This window comes from Rhinatrema bivittatum, chromosome 6, assembly GCF_901001135.1.
Source record: "Rhinatrema bivittatum chromosome 6, aRhiBiv1.1, whole genome shotgun sequence".
In the NCBI taxonomy this organism is placed as follows: domain Eukaryota; kingdom Metazoa; phylum Chordata; class Amphibia; order Gymnophiona; family Rhinatrematidae; genus Rhinatrema; species Rhinatrema bivittatum.
Window position 1 is genome coordinate 30,169,807 of NC_042620.1, and position 15,514 is coordinate 30,185,320.

Consider the following 15,514-nt stretch of genomic DNA (forward strand, 5'->3'; position numbering starts at 1 on the left):
GTTCTGTCGCTGACTTCATCGATGCTATCGATGGTGTTGGCGATGAATGATCCCCTGAACCTTCAGGACAACGCTTTTTCAGTATTATGCGTTTGGAGACTCCGGCCGGAGACGATTGAGTCGATGTGGAAGGGGATTGCAAAAGCTGTAGATGGAATAAATGCTCCATCTTTTCTTGGCGGGCCTTTCTTCCCTTCGCGGTCATCTCAGCACTCTTGGGACAGGTTGTTACGTCGTATGTTTGACATAAACAAAGGACACACTTGAGGTGTGGATCTGTAATGGACATTGTCCGATTACAGTTGGGACATTTTTTAAATCCCGTGGCCATATTTTTTCGCCGACAGCCATCGATGAAATTGAGAGAAAACGTGAGAGGAAAAAATTTTACTCAGAGTAAAAAAGAGACTAAATTTACTCACCGGCCGGTGGTTACACGAGAGACCCCGGATAAGGGAGAGAATAAATGCTTTTAAAATCTGATTTTTAATCAGACAAACCGTGAGAAAACTCACTCAGGCTCCTGCTCCGCGATGCCAACAGCACTGCGGAAAAACAAAGACTGAAGGGAGACCCCTGTGGCTGAGAATATCATGACATGCTGGGCATGCTCAGTGGGCTCAGAGTGCCAGTCAAAAGTTTCTAGAAACTTTGACAGAAAGTTTTCCGCAATAGGACTCCATCAATGATGTCACCCATATATGAGGACTAGCATCCTGCTTGTCCTGGGATAATACTGGATACACTGCTAACATATTTTACCTCCGGATTAGCCGCAAGTACAATATGTTGATAGTGAATCCAGAATTATGCGGCACTATTCTTTATCCTAAGGAAGTAGTAGTAAGTTTGGAGATGCAACTGAATAGTACATAGTTTATGAAAGTGCAAGTATCTTCTCTAGTTCAGTTTTTACCACCTCAAGCAAATAAGACAGTTACATCCCTGCCTTTTAACTACCGATCTAAAAACAATTCACCATCTTGTTATCAACAAATTAGAATACTGTAACATTGTATATCATGGACTGCCAGGGACTATTCTCCGTTGATTAAGAACAGAGCAGACCAATTATTGATGAATGCTGGAAAGTTTGATCACATCTTGCCGATTCTTCGATATCTTTATTGGTTACCTATTGAGATGAGAATTCAATTTAAGGTTCTATTACTCCTTTTTAAATGTCTTCACCTAGGATTCCTGTAATTTCTCTGTAATTTCAAACCCATTAAATGCTTATGCTTTTCGCAACTACTGCTGATTCTGCCTTCCATGAAGGAGGTATACATTACATGTTGTACTGTTACTACAGACCTCAATTATGGACTGAAGCTATTTGAGATTTCAGAATCATGACTCTCTGGAGAGTTGTTAAGTTGAAGGGATTTGGTTTGTGAATGATTAGGGCCTTCTGGATGTTGTGTTCATGAGCTTATCACTTTTATTTTATTTTTGATGGTAAGATGTTTTATTATTGATTGTATTTTATTCTTGCTTTATTATATTAGATTGTTGTAACATACTTTGGTGTCTTGATGAGAAACAAGGAATACAATTTAAATAAAACAAATTTTATATTATGTAAATGAATAAAAAAGTGACAATGCTTATCCACACTAATATTCAGCTAGTAAGTTTTTACACAAAATGAAATTATTTGGGTAGGCCTCCTACAGAAGAAGCATGGCATCACAGTGGACTTTATGGTCTTTCAACCTCCAGTTTTATTTATATGTAAACCAAAGAAGAGCACGTTATCTTTTTGGCATTGTATTTTTCTCACTTTTGGTCATAATTATTCCTAAAATCTAAGTTCAGGTTCATGTTCTTAGTACAAGTGTCAGTTACTAAGAGAATAAGGTGCATTTGATTATACATTAGAAGTGGTGGAATACTTTTGCCAGATAAAACCGCCACTGGATACCTCAACTGCTTGTTCTGTCATTACAGTGCTCCAGTTACCACACACCAGAAATAGAGAATAGCCAGCTCTATTCACAGGGATTCACCTTGAGCCTGTAATTATTTGGTTTGACTTCCTGTTATTTGCAAGTTCAGTTTACACAATGTTTCTGAAACATCTTGCACCTTAAAAATTCAGCTATTTGTATAATTAGAAATTCTCTTCTATTTTATGAGTTAGATAAGTAAAAGTTAATAATGCATGGAGGTAAAGTATTCTGTAGTAATGCACTACATTTCATTCTGGTGTCAATGCACATTAAGGCCTTTAACTTGCAAAAATAAGTTATTCATTCTGAGATTAAGGGGGTCATTTTCAAAAGGGATCGCACGCTAAAAGGGACTTTTCGCGTGCGATACCTAGATCGGGGCGGGTTCTGGGCGGCGTCCGCACCGGAAGGGGAGGAGTTGGGGTGGCACCAGGGCACACGTCGTGAAGACCTCTCTGAATGCGAAAAGGGCCCTTTTCGCCGCCAGTTATGTGCCCAATAGCACCACCTTTTACGATGGCGCTATTGGGTTCAAAAGCCGGCAGCGATCGCACCACTGAGGTGCGATCGCTGCCAGCTTTCACAGGCCCGACCCCCGCTTCTGCCGGATTTTCTAAGGTCTGCGACCTTAGAAAATCCAGGTCTAAGGTTGTTAAAAATTTCCTTCCTTTGTTATAAAAACACTCTGGGGCAGATTTTCAAAGGGGTACGCACGTAAGATACGCGCATACCCTCCAAAAACCTGCCCCAAGCTCCCACTGCGAGTGCTGAACCTATGTTGAATAGGCTCGGCGGCACACGCAAGCCCTGGGACGCGCGTAAGTCTTGGGGCTTTGCTGGGGGGGCGTGTCGGAGGGCGGCGCAACGTTCGGGGGCGTGGCCAAGGCCCCCGGACCAGCCCCCGGGTCGGGTGATGGCGAGCCAGCAGCCCAATGGAGCAGGCGTAACTTTTCAAACAAAGATTGGGGGGGGGGGGGGGGTTAGATAGGGCCAGGGGGTGGGTTAGGTAGGGGAAGGGAGGGTAAGGTGTAGGGGGGTGGAAGGAAAGTTCCCTCTGAGGCCGCGCGTATCTATTAAAATCTGGCGTACTCTTGTTTGCGCCAGTCGCGCAAACAAAAGTATGCATGGGCGTACTTTTTAAAAATCTGTCCCTCTATATACTTGCCTGTGCAATAACTATTAAGTAAATACTGTCAGAAAAATCTCTCAGCATCTCTGCTTTTCTAAGTTAGTATAATGGAAAAGGCACAGTACTTTGAAGGGAGTCAACATGATATTAAATGCCACTGATCAAATGCAAAGTTCTAAAGAGTGGCATAAGAAAATTACCTTCAATTCTGAATGATAAATCCCCAACACTCAGTCTATAAATATTTTACTATCTCAACAGCTACAAGAACAGTGTACAAAACATGCAATACTTTTTATTTTTATTTTTTTACAAGTTTTGACTAATTGTTAGATCATATCCCATTTTTCACACAGTAAAGTTCTGTATTTTAACCTGTGAATAGGTCTTTATGAGTAGTCTAATTTTGAAACAAGTGATAATGCTAATATGAAAATAACATTCTTTTGTTCACAGTGTTTTATAGAAGTGGTCAATTTTCTTTTATATAGATCATGAAAAATGCAAAATGGATTTTATTTCTAACAGTACTGGCATTTTGCCACTTTGCTTTTATTATCTCCTAGATCTTCCTTTCTCAACAAACAGCTAGTCATCTATTTCCAAGATTTCAGCTTTCTCAATATCACCAACTGCAACAAAGCAATCAGTAATGATGAAAAACAAGAAAACAAAACAATGGAGATACTGGCTCCAGTAGTGTGCAATGCATCACTAGAGACTGGGGCTCTTGGAAACTAAGACATGTTAATGCCTATTTCACTGCATCATAAAATAACCAAACTCTTTGAGAATGAAAGGAGGGGCGAGGATATTTTGTTTTGCAGTTTTTGACATTTCCATTTTATGCGTAATGAATCAGAATCACATGACAAGTATGTTCATTGTCCTCATAATGTCATGATGAAGTAACTTTACTTTCAGTGTCTCACCGTAGTTACAGTGCTTCTGCTTTGATTCACTGGAATAAGACAACATGATACATTCTTTTGGACCAGTGACTGAGAGCTTGGCAATTAGTCTTTTTTACTTTTTGCTCATTTCTGAGGTCTTGTTTTCATCCCTTAATCTATCAGGTGTTTAATACTTTGCTGAGATCATATTTGTGCTGTGCATTCTTTAATGACATATGGTTTCTCTCTATATAAAAAGGCAATTGGTACTGGTCTTTTTTGGCTGGTCTGTGCACGTGTGGACTGAATATAGAGCAAAACTACCTACCTGTAACGTGTTCTTCGTAGACAGCAGGGCAATTCAGCCAAACAAGTGGGCAACGTCATTGGACCTAGAAGTCTTTCTGAGCATGTTTGGGGTATTCCCCTGCAGTGCCTCAACTCTATTACAAGCTAAACTTCAACTCTATGGGGAGGAGGATTGGATTGTGTGACTGATTTGTCCTGTTGCTTGTGGAGAACACCTGTTACAGGTAAGCAACTTTGCTTTCTTCATGGACAAGCAGTGCTAATGTCAGCCACACAAGTGGGGACTCCTGAGCTAAGGGGTTGCAATGGGAAATGTTTTTCTTAACTTGGCAGTAAGGATTTGCAACCCAGAATGAAAAGAGTGGGGGAAGAATTGAAGCAATTTAGTTAAATAAGCTTTTAAGTACTGCTTGGCCAAAACTGCAACCTTGCCCAGTGGCTTCAAGGCAGTAGTGTTTTGTAAAGGTATAGATAGGACAAAGTTGCCAATTTGCAAAAGTTTTTCAATAGAAGCAGAGCAAAGCTATGTCAAGGAAGTTGTGGCAGCTCTAATTTGATGCACTTTTCCTTTGCTATGGAGGATGCCTGCTTTAGTATAACAAAAAGAAATGCAGTCAGCAATCCATGTGGAAAGAGACTGTTTAGTGACCAACACTCCCTGATTTTCTGGGTTAAAGGAAACAAACAGCTGAGACAATTTCCAAAAATCAATCCTAAAGCTTACTGCTTGGAGGTTAGAAGAATGAAAGCAATGGCCCTCTTCATCTCCTGTAAACTTCTGGTTGAAATAAGACAGTTTTCCAAATACAGGGACACTAGACTATTGTTGTTCTTTATACAAGCAGCCAGGACTACTAGCCATTTGTTGAATACTCTCAGTGCTGTTGCACTGAGAACACAGTACTGGTAATATTCTCCTATTTTGAACTTCAGATATTTCCTGTGATCCTTGTGAGTGGAGATGTGGGGATAGGTATCTTTCAAATCCAAAGTTAAACAGCTGTTGATTTGTAAATGAGGAAAAATGGTGGCCCAACAAGGTCATGCTGAATTTTTCTCTTTTTAGGTGTTTTCAATTCCTGAAATCTAGAATAGGATGCAGGCTTCCTGTTGTCTTTGGGTTGAGAATGCATCTGGAATAGAAACCTTTGTTCCTTTTCCAAGTCTGGTGCTGGCTGTACCGTTCTAGCTCCTGGAAGTTACAAGTTCATATTGCAGAATTTCCAACTGCTGGGGAAAAATGTTCTGGGAAAACGGTGGACTGTGAGGGGTTCTAGTTTGAACATTGAAGCAATAACATATATTTATAATTTTCAGTACACGGAATTTGTTGTAACAAGGGACCATTAGGAAGAAAAAAAAATCAAAGTCCTGCCCACTGGAAGAGTTTCTAACTTGGCATGAACGGGAATCGGCATGTTGTAAAAAACTAGAAGACTATTTATGTGAGGACTGTTAAACAGCTCTTGGTTGAACCCTTTCCTTTGTGTGCTGCCTGCTTTGTTGTTGCTCCTGCAAATGTGTCCTTTGGTGGGAAGAGGACTGGACTCTCCTGTGACGATAGAAGTACTGCCTTCTGTATAGAGGTGGTTGGCATTTCCTTGTGAGCAGTTACTGGTCAGCGTAACTGCTGTCAGTGTTTGTAGAGTGGAGCAATGATCGTTTATTAAACTACTGTCTTTTCACCTTTTCTGCTGGGCAAGGAGCATCAGCTAATTTCTCATGCACATCCTTTTGGAGGCCCGATGCCTTGAGCCAAGCCTATTTTCTTGCTCCTAACATGGTTGTTCTTGACACTGTATCATGTATCTGATATGAGGAACAGATCAGATGTTTAGCACACTCCTCTGCCTCACTGAGGTACAGGGTGACTAAGTCTTGAGATTCTGAAGGATGCTATGCAAACTTTTCTTCTGACTTCTACAAACTATTATACCTGTGGTGGGCCATAAAAAATTCGTAGGCTAGAATTATGGATGTTAGCATGGAAGACTGAAAAACTCTTAGCTATAGAGTACAGTAGTTTTGGTTCTTTCCCTGGAAGTGTTCTTGAATGTGATTTTAAACGCTTTGCTTTTTTTTTTTTTTTTTTTATAAATGACAATTCCACAAAAACAGATTCATGTAGCAGCTGATCTTTTTTTTTTATGGCCAGGACTTTGTTGCACTTTATACTTAAGACCTAATTTTCTTGACAGCAGAAAATAGTAGAGTTTGCTACATTCTCGACTGAAGGGCCCTGTGGATTGGAACCACCAAAACTTGTTTTGTTCTTAACAACCCCAAAAATGTCCTCTCTAGACTCATTTTGTTCTTCCATTATGAAAGGAACAGAAGCTCTTTTGAAGAAAAGCTGGATAAGCAACATCTTCTAGCCGATTCAGGATAAGTATCTGAAAACTCGTCTTGAACATGGTACAAGGAAGAGCCATAAGAAGATTCAGAATTTTCCTGGGAGTCAAAGTATTATTTGACTCCCAGGACTGGAACAGAGTGATTTTTCCTGGAGGGCTTCTTTCTTTTGTTGAAAAAAGAAATGGATGACTATTTGATTTGTAAAAGTCTACAAATCAGGCTCCCATTGAGGTGGAGAAATGGCTGGCTATCTTTGAAATATTGATGCATAAATTGAAGCCGCAATTTTTTTTGAATGAATGGTTAACGTTCCTGAATAATAGGAAGTACAATACAGAAGTGTCTGATTCTGATATCAGAATTCATGGGAAATCCTTATTACACACTGAATAGAAGTTGCCATTTTGAAGTTACATCTCCCTGCTTTGAGGAATGTAGATATGGCGCCGATGAGCTTTCTATACTGATAAATATGGCACATAGGCAACTGAGGTTCATGGCGCCAAGGTCTGATCTGCTCCGAGTAATGCTGGAGCAGATACCTTTAGTGCCAAGGAAGTATTGGCAGTGTTTGTTTCAATCTATGCTGGAGTGATTGGTGCCTAGGTCTTTTCCTCTTCTCCTTCTGAGGTCCCCTATGAGAAGGGGTGTCGAGATACTGAGAACAGATAGACTTAATCGAATATAGTTAGGTACTGGTCTCTAAGATCTTTCTTTTTTTTTTTTCTTTGGCAGGGAAGTAAGAAATGATGTAATTTAAGGCTTCTATATTAGAGTGCTCAAGGGGACATCTGTCTGCAAGACCCAGTTTGTCAGGTCTGGGCAGGTCCAAGGTAGTGCAAACAAATGTGATGGAGATCTAAGCTCAACATGTTATAGACCCATTTTTGGAACCTCTTAAAGGGTATTTTGCCCAACATGGTTGAGACAAACTACTAGTAGCTAAGAATTTTTTTTTTTTAGCAAGAGCTTGCTAACTAGGAAAAGAAGAAAAAACAAAGAAAAGAAATTAAACATACTGGAAAATATTCTGAACCAAAAAAGTAGCAAAATTTGAGACAACATGCACAACATGTCCTTTCTCTTCAGCAGAAGAGAGACTGAAGGAGCTCACAGGCTAGTGCAGGAACATCTGCACATGCTCACAAAGACTTCTAGATCTTTCTGAGCTCTGAGAGCATGTTTTCACTGTCAGCATCATTTGATGACATGATCCATTTGTGTAGATAACATTAGTCCTGCTTGTCCACGGAGAATACACAGTGCTACATGCTGTCGATTGTTCGAGTTGGCCGTGCCTGAGAAATGGAGAGGTGGATTTGCTGTACAGTGTCTGCAATGAGCCCAGGATTTCCCAGTTGTAGTGCAAGTGGCACACTGGAGGAGGTTAACAGCCCATGGAGGTCACATGATGGACAATATGGCTCTGAGGACCAGCAGTTTGCACAGGCCAGTAGTCAAACAGTGCCACAGGTAAGAGGCAAGGAGACACAGGTTCAGAAGCCATATCGCCCTGTCATTTTATGAAGTCTTTTCAGCTAATATTAAATATATTTAAAATTTCACAATAGAATGTATTGTGTAATTAAGAGTTGACAAATACTAATTTGGTCTTCCTATTATCTATGATGGCTTACTGCCACCTATATAGAGTGTCCCATATTCTACAGCTGGCAATTCTTTGGGAACTACTTCATCATCCATGAATTCTTCTCCTAGCTTCTTCCACCATGGCCAGCGAGTATATTTCAGCATAGTGTTATGGCACTGTTTGGCTTTAGCTGCCACAGGAACTGAACGGCTTGTAAAGACTTCAAGATGCTTTTCTGTGACTTCCTTCAGGTTTGGAGCACCTATGCACAAAGAGAAAAGTAGATAGTATTTTTTTTTTTATTTTAGAGAGATTGGAAGATATGATATAGAGGTTATTGCAGAACACAGATACTATCAAATTTGGAGCCTCACTTTGCCACTGCATTCTAATACGTTAACCTTAGGGTAAATCATTTTAACTCTTTTAGAGCAAAAGGTGCTACAGCTGGCTTTGAATTGAGGTCATCTTGAAACTGGTATACTGTGTGCAGAGCATCAGAATATCTCTGTGATACCCAGGTTAATATTACTGATAACCTGTTATATGACCCTGCTCCTGAGGATTTGGATTGGTTTTCAGAGATTTCAAAAGGTATGCTGGGAAACAAGGAAGGAGTTCCTGACATTTAGAAGGTTAGAAGGCCAAATGACAGTGTGGGATCCTGGTGGAAGCCTTGTGAGCTCTTAATCCTGTGTCTACTGTTTTTTTGGGATGGGAAAGTATTGATGCTCTGTGTTAATCCTGTAAGAGGAAGTTGTGACTCAAGTATTGACTGTGTCTGTCCATGAAGAGGAATTACTATGGAAACTCACCGGAGTGGGATAAGTGAACTGGATGTAAGTTTTGCCTCAACTGTGAATGTTTGCAACCCTGATTGAAATGACTTGTTGATTCGTATATGCAGTACATCACACGTCAGAGCATGTTTGTTAATGCCATATCTATTAATATAGTTTCCTAATCCTCTTTGGGGGCACACCTAACCAGTCAGATTTTCAGGATATCAATAATAAATATGCATGAGATAGATTTGTATATCCTGGGTCTCCAATTTATGCAAATCTATCTCATACATATTCACTGCACAATCCTAAAAGCCTGACTGGATGGGTGTGCTTCCAAAAGAGAGTTGGGAAACACTGAATTAATAAATCAACATTGAGACACTATTCTGAGTGTGGTTTGTGCTTTAGGGGCTTCCAAACAGATATTCTCTAAACATCATCCCACCCATGTTTACATGGGAGAAACACCAATTTTGCAATTGAAATAGGAAATGCCACTCAATCCAGCATTATCTGCTCTATCATCATAATTAAATAATCACAATGTTGCATGCAAATAGCTGGGTAAACCAAACAGGTTTTCAAGCAGGTGTAAACATACAATTGTAACTTCAAATCAGCATTTGTTTAGATTATACAATGAATGTTTTCAGCCAGTTATAAAGCTACATGAAACCATTCCTTAATATTGCAAGCAGCAACAACCATGTAAAGTGAAGTTGCTTACCCGTAAATTGGTGTTCTCTGTGGCAAGCCATACAAATGGATGAAGTCATCTGATGGCGCCAAGTTGGAGTCTGCTTTCTCAAATAAGATCTTTCTGAGCATACATGAGTGTTCCTGTGTTGCCACAGTGTGCATCTCTTAATCAAGCTGCTTCAACTCAGGAGGGAGGGATTGAGTGGATGTTTGTTTTTGCTGTCCATAGAGAACACCTGTTACAGGTAAGCGACTTTACATTCTCTGTGGACAAACAGTATCAATACAGCCACACAAGTGGGGACCCCATGCTGAGAGTTGCAAGGAAATACATTTCTATATATTTGGTTGTTTTGCAGTCAGATAGCAACTTCAATTTTTCACACTTTCAAGTTATCTAAAACAGATTTTTTTTTTTAAACAGCCTGGCCAAAGCTACTATTTGTAAGCGAGTTCCGATATAAACAATAATGTTTGGTAAAAATATGTATGGATAACCAGGTGGCCACTTTACAGGTATCCTATATGGAAGCTGAGTTAAGATGTGCTACTGAAGTCACAACTGCTCTAATTTGATGAAATTTCATATTTTGTGGAAGGTGAATTCCAGCAATTGTGAAGCAGTGCAAAATACAGAGAAACAACTATCTGGATAGAGTCTTGTGACATTATAAGACAGAAATAACAGATTTTCTGTAAGATTTTGTTTGTTCTAAATAAAACAGAAGAGCTCTTCTACACTCTATGCAAAGATGGTTCAGCTAGTGCAGAATTAAGTTTTAAGAAAATATTGGAAGCACTATTGACTAATTCAAATGGAACTGAGATACTACTTTAGGCAACAATTCTGGATGTCTTAATACCACTCAATTCTTGAAACTCTGGATATAAGGTGAATAATCTACTGGCTCTTATAGTTCACTGACTGCAAGCTGCTGTAACTGCTATAAGAAACTTGGATGTCACATCTATGACATCCAAGTCATAGATGTGATATCTGCCATAGCTAACGTTCACATAGAAGCTTCATTAGTTGAGCAAGAACCATGTTCAAATCCCATCAAGCTGAAGGCACCTTGATCAGGGGCTGTAAATGATATAATCCCTTGATAAATTTGGATACTAAGGGCTTTTGATTGCTGATGGTAAGCTGCTAAAGCACTCAAACACACTCTCATAGATTTTGACTTTAATCCTGAATCAGCAAGGTGATACTGCAAAAGCAAAGCAATAGGTGAAAGGATCTTCACTATGAGAAGAGCACCAGGCAGAAAATCTTTCCCATTTAACATCATATGATGATCTAGAAGCAGGTCTGTTTGCTCCTAAAAAGTACCTGCTTCCCCTCCTGCTTTCAATATCCATGCTATAAGTGCTAAAGATTGAAGACTGGGGGTGAAGAATAGAACCCTCAATGAGATTTGGAAATATCTGATGCTAAATTAGTAGAGCTACCACTAGCTCTTGGGAACCATGGAAACCACATCTGGTGAGGCCAATAGGTGGCTACAAGAAATATTGTTTTTGAGTCTTTCCTTGGCATCATTATTGTTTTTAAAATTAGGAGAAAAAGCATATGTTAATTCTTTGTTTCATAGAACTGAGAATGCATCCAATGCTAATGTCTTGCAATAGTCTTTTGGAACAATAATGAGGTAACAGAGACCATTCATGTGGCTGAAGACAACTCAGTGTGTCTGCCAAAACATTGTCCTTTCCTGGAAGATAGATCTCTTTCATAACTGCCCAATTCCCCATTGAAGATTCCTTGTAATGTCGTGTGGAACTTGTTCCCCCTTCCTTGATTCACGAAACATTGCTACTTGATTATCCAATCCAATTTGAAGTACTGTGTGCTTTAACCATAACTAAAAATCTTGAAGAATTCTGAATAAAGCTCTGAGCTCTAGTAGGCTAATGTGAAGATTCCTGAAATGACCACATCCCATGTGAACAAACTGTATTGAGATGTGCGCCCCTCAACTTTGGTGAGAGGCTTTGTTAGAACTTGCTGTATTCATGGATAATAAAAGCTTTGACTGCAGAGAAGGTTCTCATTCTTTGTCTACCATTGTAGAAAGGAAATGAGATGATTGGAGATCTATCGTCTAATTTAGAAGTTGAAGGTTCTCGTTCCAATGAGATCTGAGATGCCACTGGTCTTGCCACCTATTTAGACTTGCTAAAGGAGTGACATGTATGGTAGCTGCCTTGTAACCCAATATCCTCATGAAGGATCTTGCAGTCAGCCACTTGCGACTGCAAGGAGACTGAATCATATGCGTCCAGGGGTCTTTTCTGAACTGGAAAGAAAGGTTCCCCTTTTGAGTGGTGAGAAGTGCTCCAGAATTCTTGAAATGAATTCCAGGACTGAAAAATCTGGAAAGCAAAAGAGGTGTCCATATTTGAGTTTACATAAGATGTGCTTGATATTAGCCAGTTGTCTAAGTAGGAAAGACAAACAGGTTTTTCTGAGGTAAGCAGCTACTACTGCTAAACATTTTTATGAATACTCTAGGGGCTGCTGCTAATCCAAATGGGAGGTCTTTGTATTGGAAATGTTGATTCTCCAGGGCAAACCTCAAGTATTTCCTCTGGGATTTGTGGATTGGTAAATGTGGTATATATGCACAGCATCTTTGAGGCCCAAAGTTGGTAAGCCAATCTCCAGCCTCTAGAAAAAGGAGGATAGTGCCTAAGGAATTCATCTTCCATTTTTTCTACTTTGAGAAAGGTGTTTAGTTCTCTTAGGTCTAAAAAACTGATTTTTTTGGAATAAGAAAACATCTTGCATAGAAGCCTTTCCCTTTATCAGGTTCTGTTGCTCCTGATAATCAGCTCCTGATTGAGAAGGGTTAGTTGGTTAGAACAGTGGTCCTCAACTAGTGTTGCGACACACTGGTGTGTCACCAACAGATGGGGTGTGTCACCAAAAATTTTATATAGCAAGCTTATGCTTCCTCAAACCAGTGTTAGCCAGATGGGTGGTTTTCATGCCCAACTGGGCTAACCTTTCAATGAGCTTGTGTGGGAAAACTTTTCATTTTTTCAGCTGCGGGATTTTGGGCTACTTTTTTTCTTTTTTTTTTATAATTGGGCGTCTTCTGCCTGGTCTCATCACCAGCTACTGCCCAGCTTTTTAGCTTGCTGTAGAGAGCAAGAAAGGTTTATATCTAGAAACAACATTGTACTCAGATGAAATAACTTGAAAGTGGTAAAACTAAGTATCTTTATTGCCGATACTATTAGTATTTATTTCAGGACTGTGCTGCGCCGCACTGACTGAATGCTACTGGGGAGAAATGGGGAGTTAACAAACTGATGGTGGAACTTGGTTCGTACACTCATGATGGCATGAACTGTAACTATTTATTTATTTATTTATTTTTAATTTTTATAGACCGAAGTTCTTGTAGGAAAAGAAAATTAGGTCTTACCTTAGTTAATTTTCGTTCCTGTAGTACCACGGATCAGTCCAGACTCCTGGGTTATGCCCCCCCTCTAGCAGATGGAGACAGAAGTTTACAAACAAAACTCCGCCTATATCTAGGCTGGTGCCACCTACAGTCTGGCAGTCTTCTTCTGTCTCCTAGCAGGTGGAGAGGGTGCAAAACCTGCAGTCTGAGCTGAGGCCTAGTTTAAAAAAAAAAAAAAAAAAGGAAGGTTTGACTTTAGTTTCTTAGTTGTTTTTTTTGACTGGTAGAAAATTGTGAGGCTCGGACCGCAGTTGATTGCCTGCAGGTCCGAACTCGTCTCCTCCCGAGGTGGGGTGAGGTCCCGCGGGGGCCTTCCCTCCTGGGAGTTGAGCTCGCTGAGGGTGGGCTGAGGGCCCTTGCCAGCGTTCCTAGCCTGGGGGTGATACCGGGGAGCTCGGGTCACTCCCCCCAGGTGGTCCCGGAGCCGGTGGCGAACGGTAAAAAAAAAAAAAAAAAATATTTACTTGGTTTGTTTTCTGTGCTGTCTCTCTTGCTTTCCCTCTTCTCTCCTGCTCGTTGGTTCGCAAGGGGGAACGGGATCGGCGCCGCGGGTAGCTACTATTGTGGTTTTCTGCTCTGCTTGGGAGAGCATGCCGCGGCGGCCGGTCTGCAGGGCCTGCGGGGCGGCCCGTCGCCTATCCCGGGACAGCCTTTGTTCAGGCTGTGTCTCGGGCGGCGAGGGCGGTTCAGCGGGCGCTAGCGCAGAGGGGCAGCGGCTGCCGGAGGCTTCGGGACGTAAATCGGGGGCCGTAGGTCCGTTCCCGCGAAGCGCGGGAACAGCCGCCATTTTGGCAGCGGCAATTTCAGCGGCGGGAAAACCCGCCATTTTGGGCTCAGCAGGGCCAGGTTGCGAGGCGCCCCCGTCGCCGGGGAGACCGGAGGACGTTCCTCCCGCTCTGTCCCCACAGAGGCGGGTCCCCGAGGGTGACCAGACTCCTGCTCTTAGCGATCCGGAGGAGGATCCGGATCGCAGCTCCTCTGACTCCTTTTCGTCGGAATTCGTGCTGGTAATGCATAAGGCCTTTAAGGCTAGCAAGGCCAGGAAAAGATCGCGGGGAGCGCCGGATTTGGTTCGGGGACCGGACCCTAAGAGACGCGCCCGGTCCCTCCCGGTCTCGGATCCCCCGGGGGGAGCACGCCCGCTCCGTTTGGGGGCTCCGCGGGGGGATGCCGAGACGGAGTCCGAATCCGGGGATCCGGAGGAACTGGATCCGGATCCGCAGTCACAGCCGCGAGGCATTGACGGAGAAGGGGATCAGGGAGCCAGTGGGGCGAGTGGTCTCCACGCCGCGGAGGGGGATGACCCCAAGGTGGTGCGTCTATTTCGGCGCGATGAGTTGGCGCCATTGATTCCGGCGATCCTCGAGGAATTGGCGATAGATTTGCCACGATCGGAATCTCGCTTAGGGCGTACAGACCCCGTGGTGTTGGGGCTGAGGGGACCTCCGACGGCGTTTCCATTGCATTTTTCGGTGTCCGACTTACTTTTTAAGGAGTGGGACACTCCTGATCTGGGGTTGAAGGTGTCCAAGGCCATGGATAAGCTTTATCCCCTGACAGAGGACGCGCTTGAGCTGTTTAAGATTCCAAAACTAGATTCGGCGGTGGCGGCGGTCACCAAAAGGACCACCATCCCGGTAACAGGAGGGACAGCTCTTAAGGATTTGCAGGATCGTAAGCTGGAGGTGCAGCTTAAGAAAATTTTTGAAGTCTCCGCGCTCAGTGTAAGGGCGGCGATCTGTAGCGGTTTCTCTCTCCGGGCAGGGCTCAGGTGGGCCCAGCAGCTTTCTGCTAACGAAGGTCTGTCACAGGAGGAAGCGCTGCAGGCGACTCGTCTGGAGGCAGTGATTGCCTATAGCGCGGATGCCTTTCATGACTTGCTCCGTTCGTCGGCACGGGCGATGGTCTCCGCGGTGTCGGCTCGGCGTTTGTTGTGGCTCCGCCATTGGGCGGCGGACGTTTCGTCGAAGGCTCGGTTAGGTTCGTTGCCGTTTAAGGGGAAGTTGCTTTTTGGTAAGGAACTGGAGGATTTGATTGAGTCTTTGGGCGAGAACAAAATACATCGGCTGCCGGAGGACAGGCCGCGATCAAGGGGGACGCCGTCCACGCGAGGTAGATTCCGTGGGGGTCGTCGGCCCCGTAATGCGCGAGGGGCGGTCTCCTCCTTTCGCCACAATGCGGCTAGGCAGCAGTCGTACACGCAGTCCTTTCGTGGCCGCCGGTTTGGCAGACCCGGGACCGGGTCCGGAACCCCGGGCGGGAAGCTGCCACAATGATGGGCGGCCGGCCCACTCTCCGGTACCGGTGATAGGCGGCAGGTTG

The 15,514-nt window shown here is 42.8% G+C and overlaps 1 protein-coding gene across 2 annotated transcripts in view; it reads right to left on the reverse strand.

The window, feature by feature from the left end:
- Window positions 1-6,349: 6,349 nt before the first annotated feature.
- The window catches only part of IQCB1 (IQ motif containing B1), a 113,708-nt gene continuing 104,543 nt past the window's right edge, over window positions 6,350-15,514 (reverse strand). For both annotated transcript variants that reach the window (XM_029605207.1, XM_029605206.1), the window contains one exon: window positions 6,350-8,491. In XM_029605207.1, the coding sequence (XP_029461067.1) occupies window positions 8,262-8,491 (230 nt within the window). In that variant the 3' untranslated portion in view covers window positions 6,350-8,261. The remainder of the gene's footprint in view (window positions 8,492-15,514) is intronic.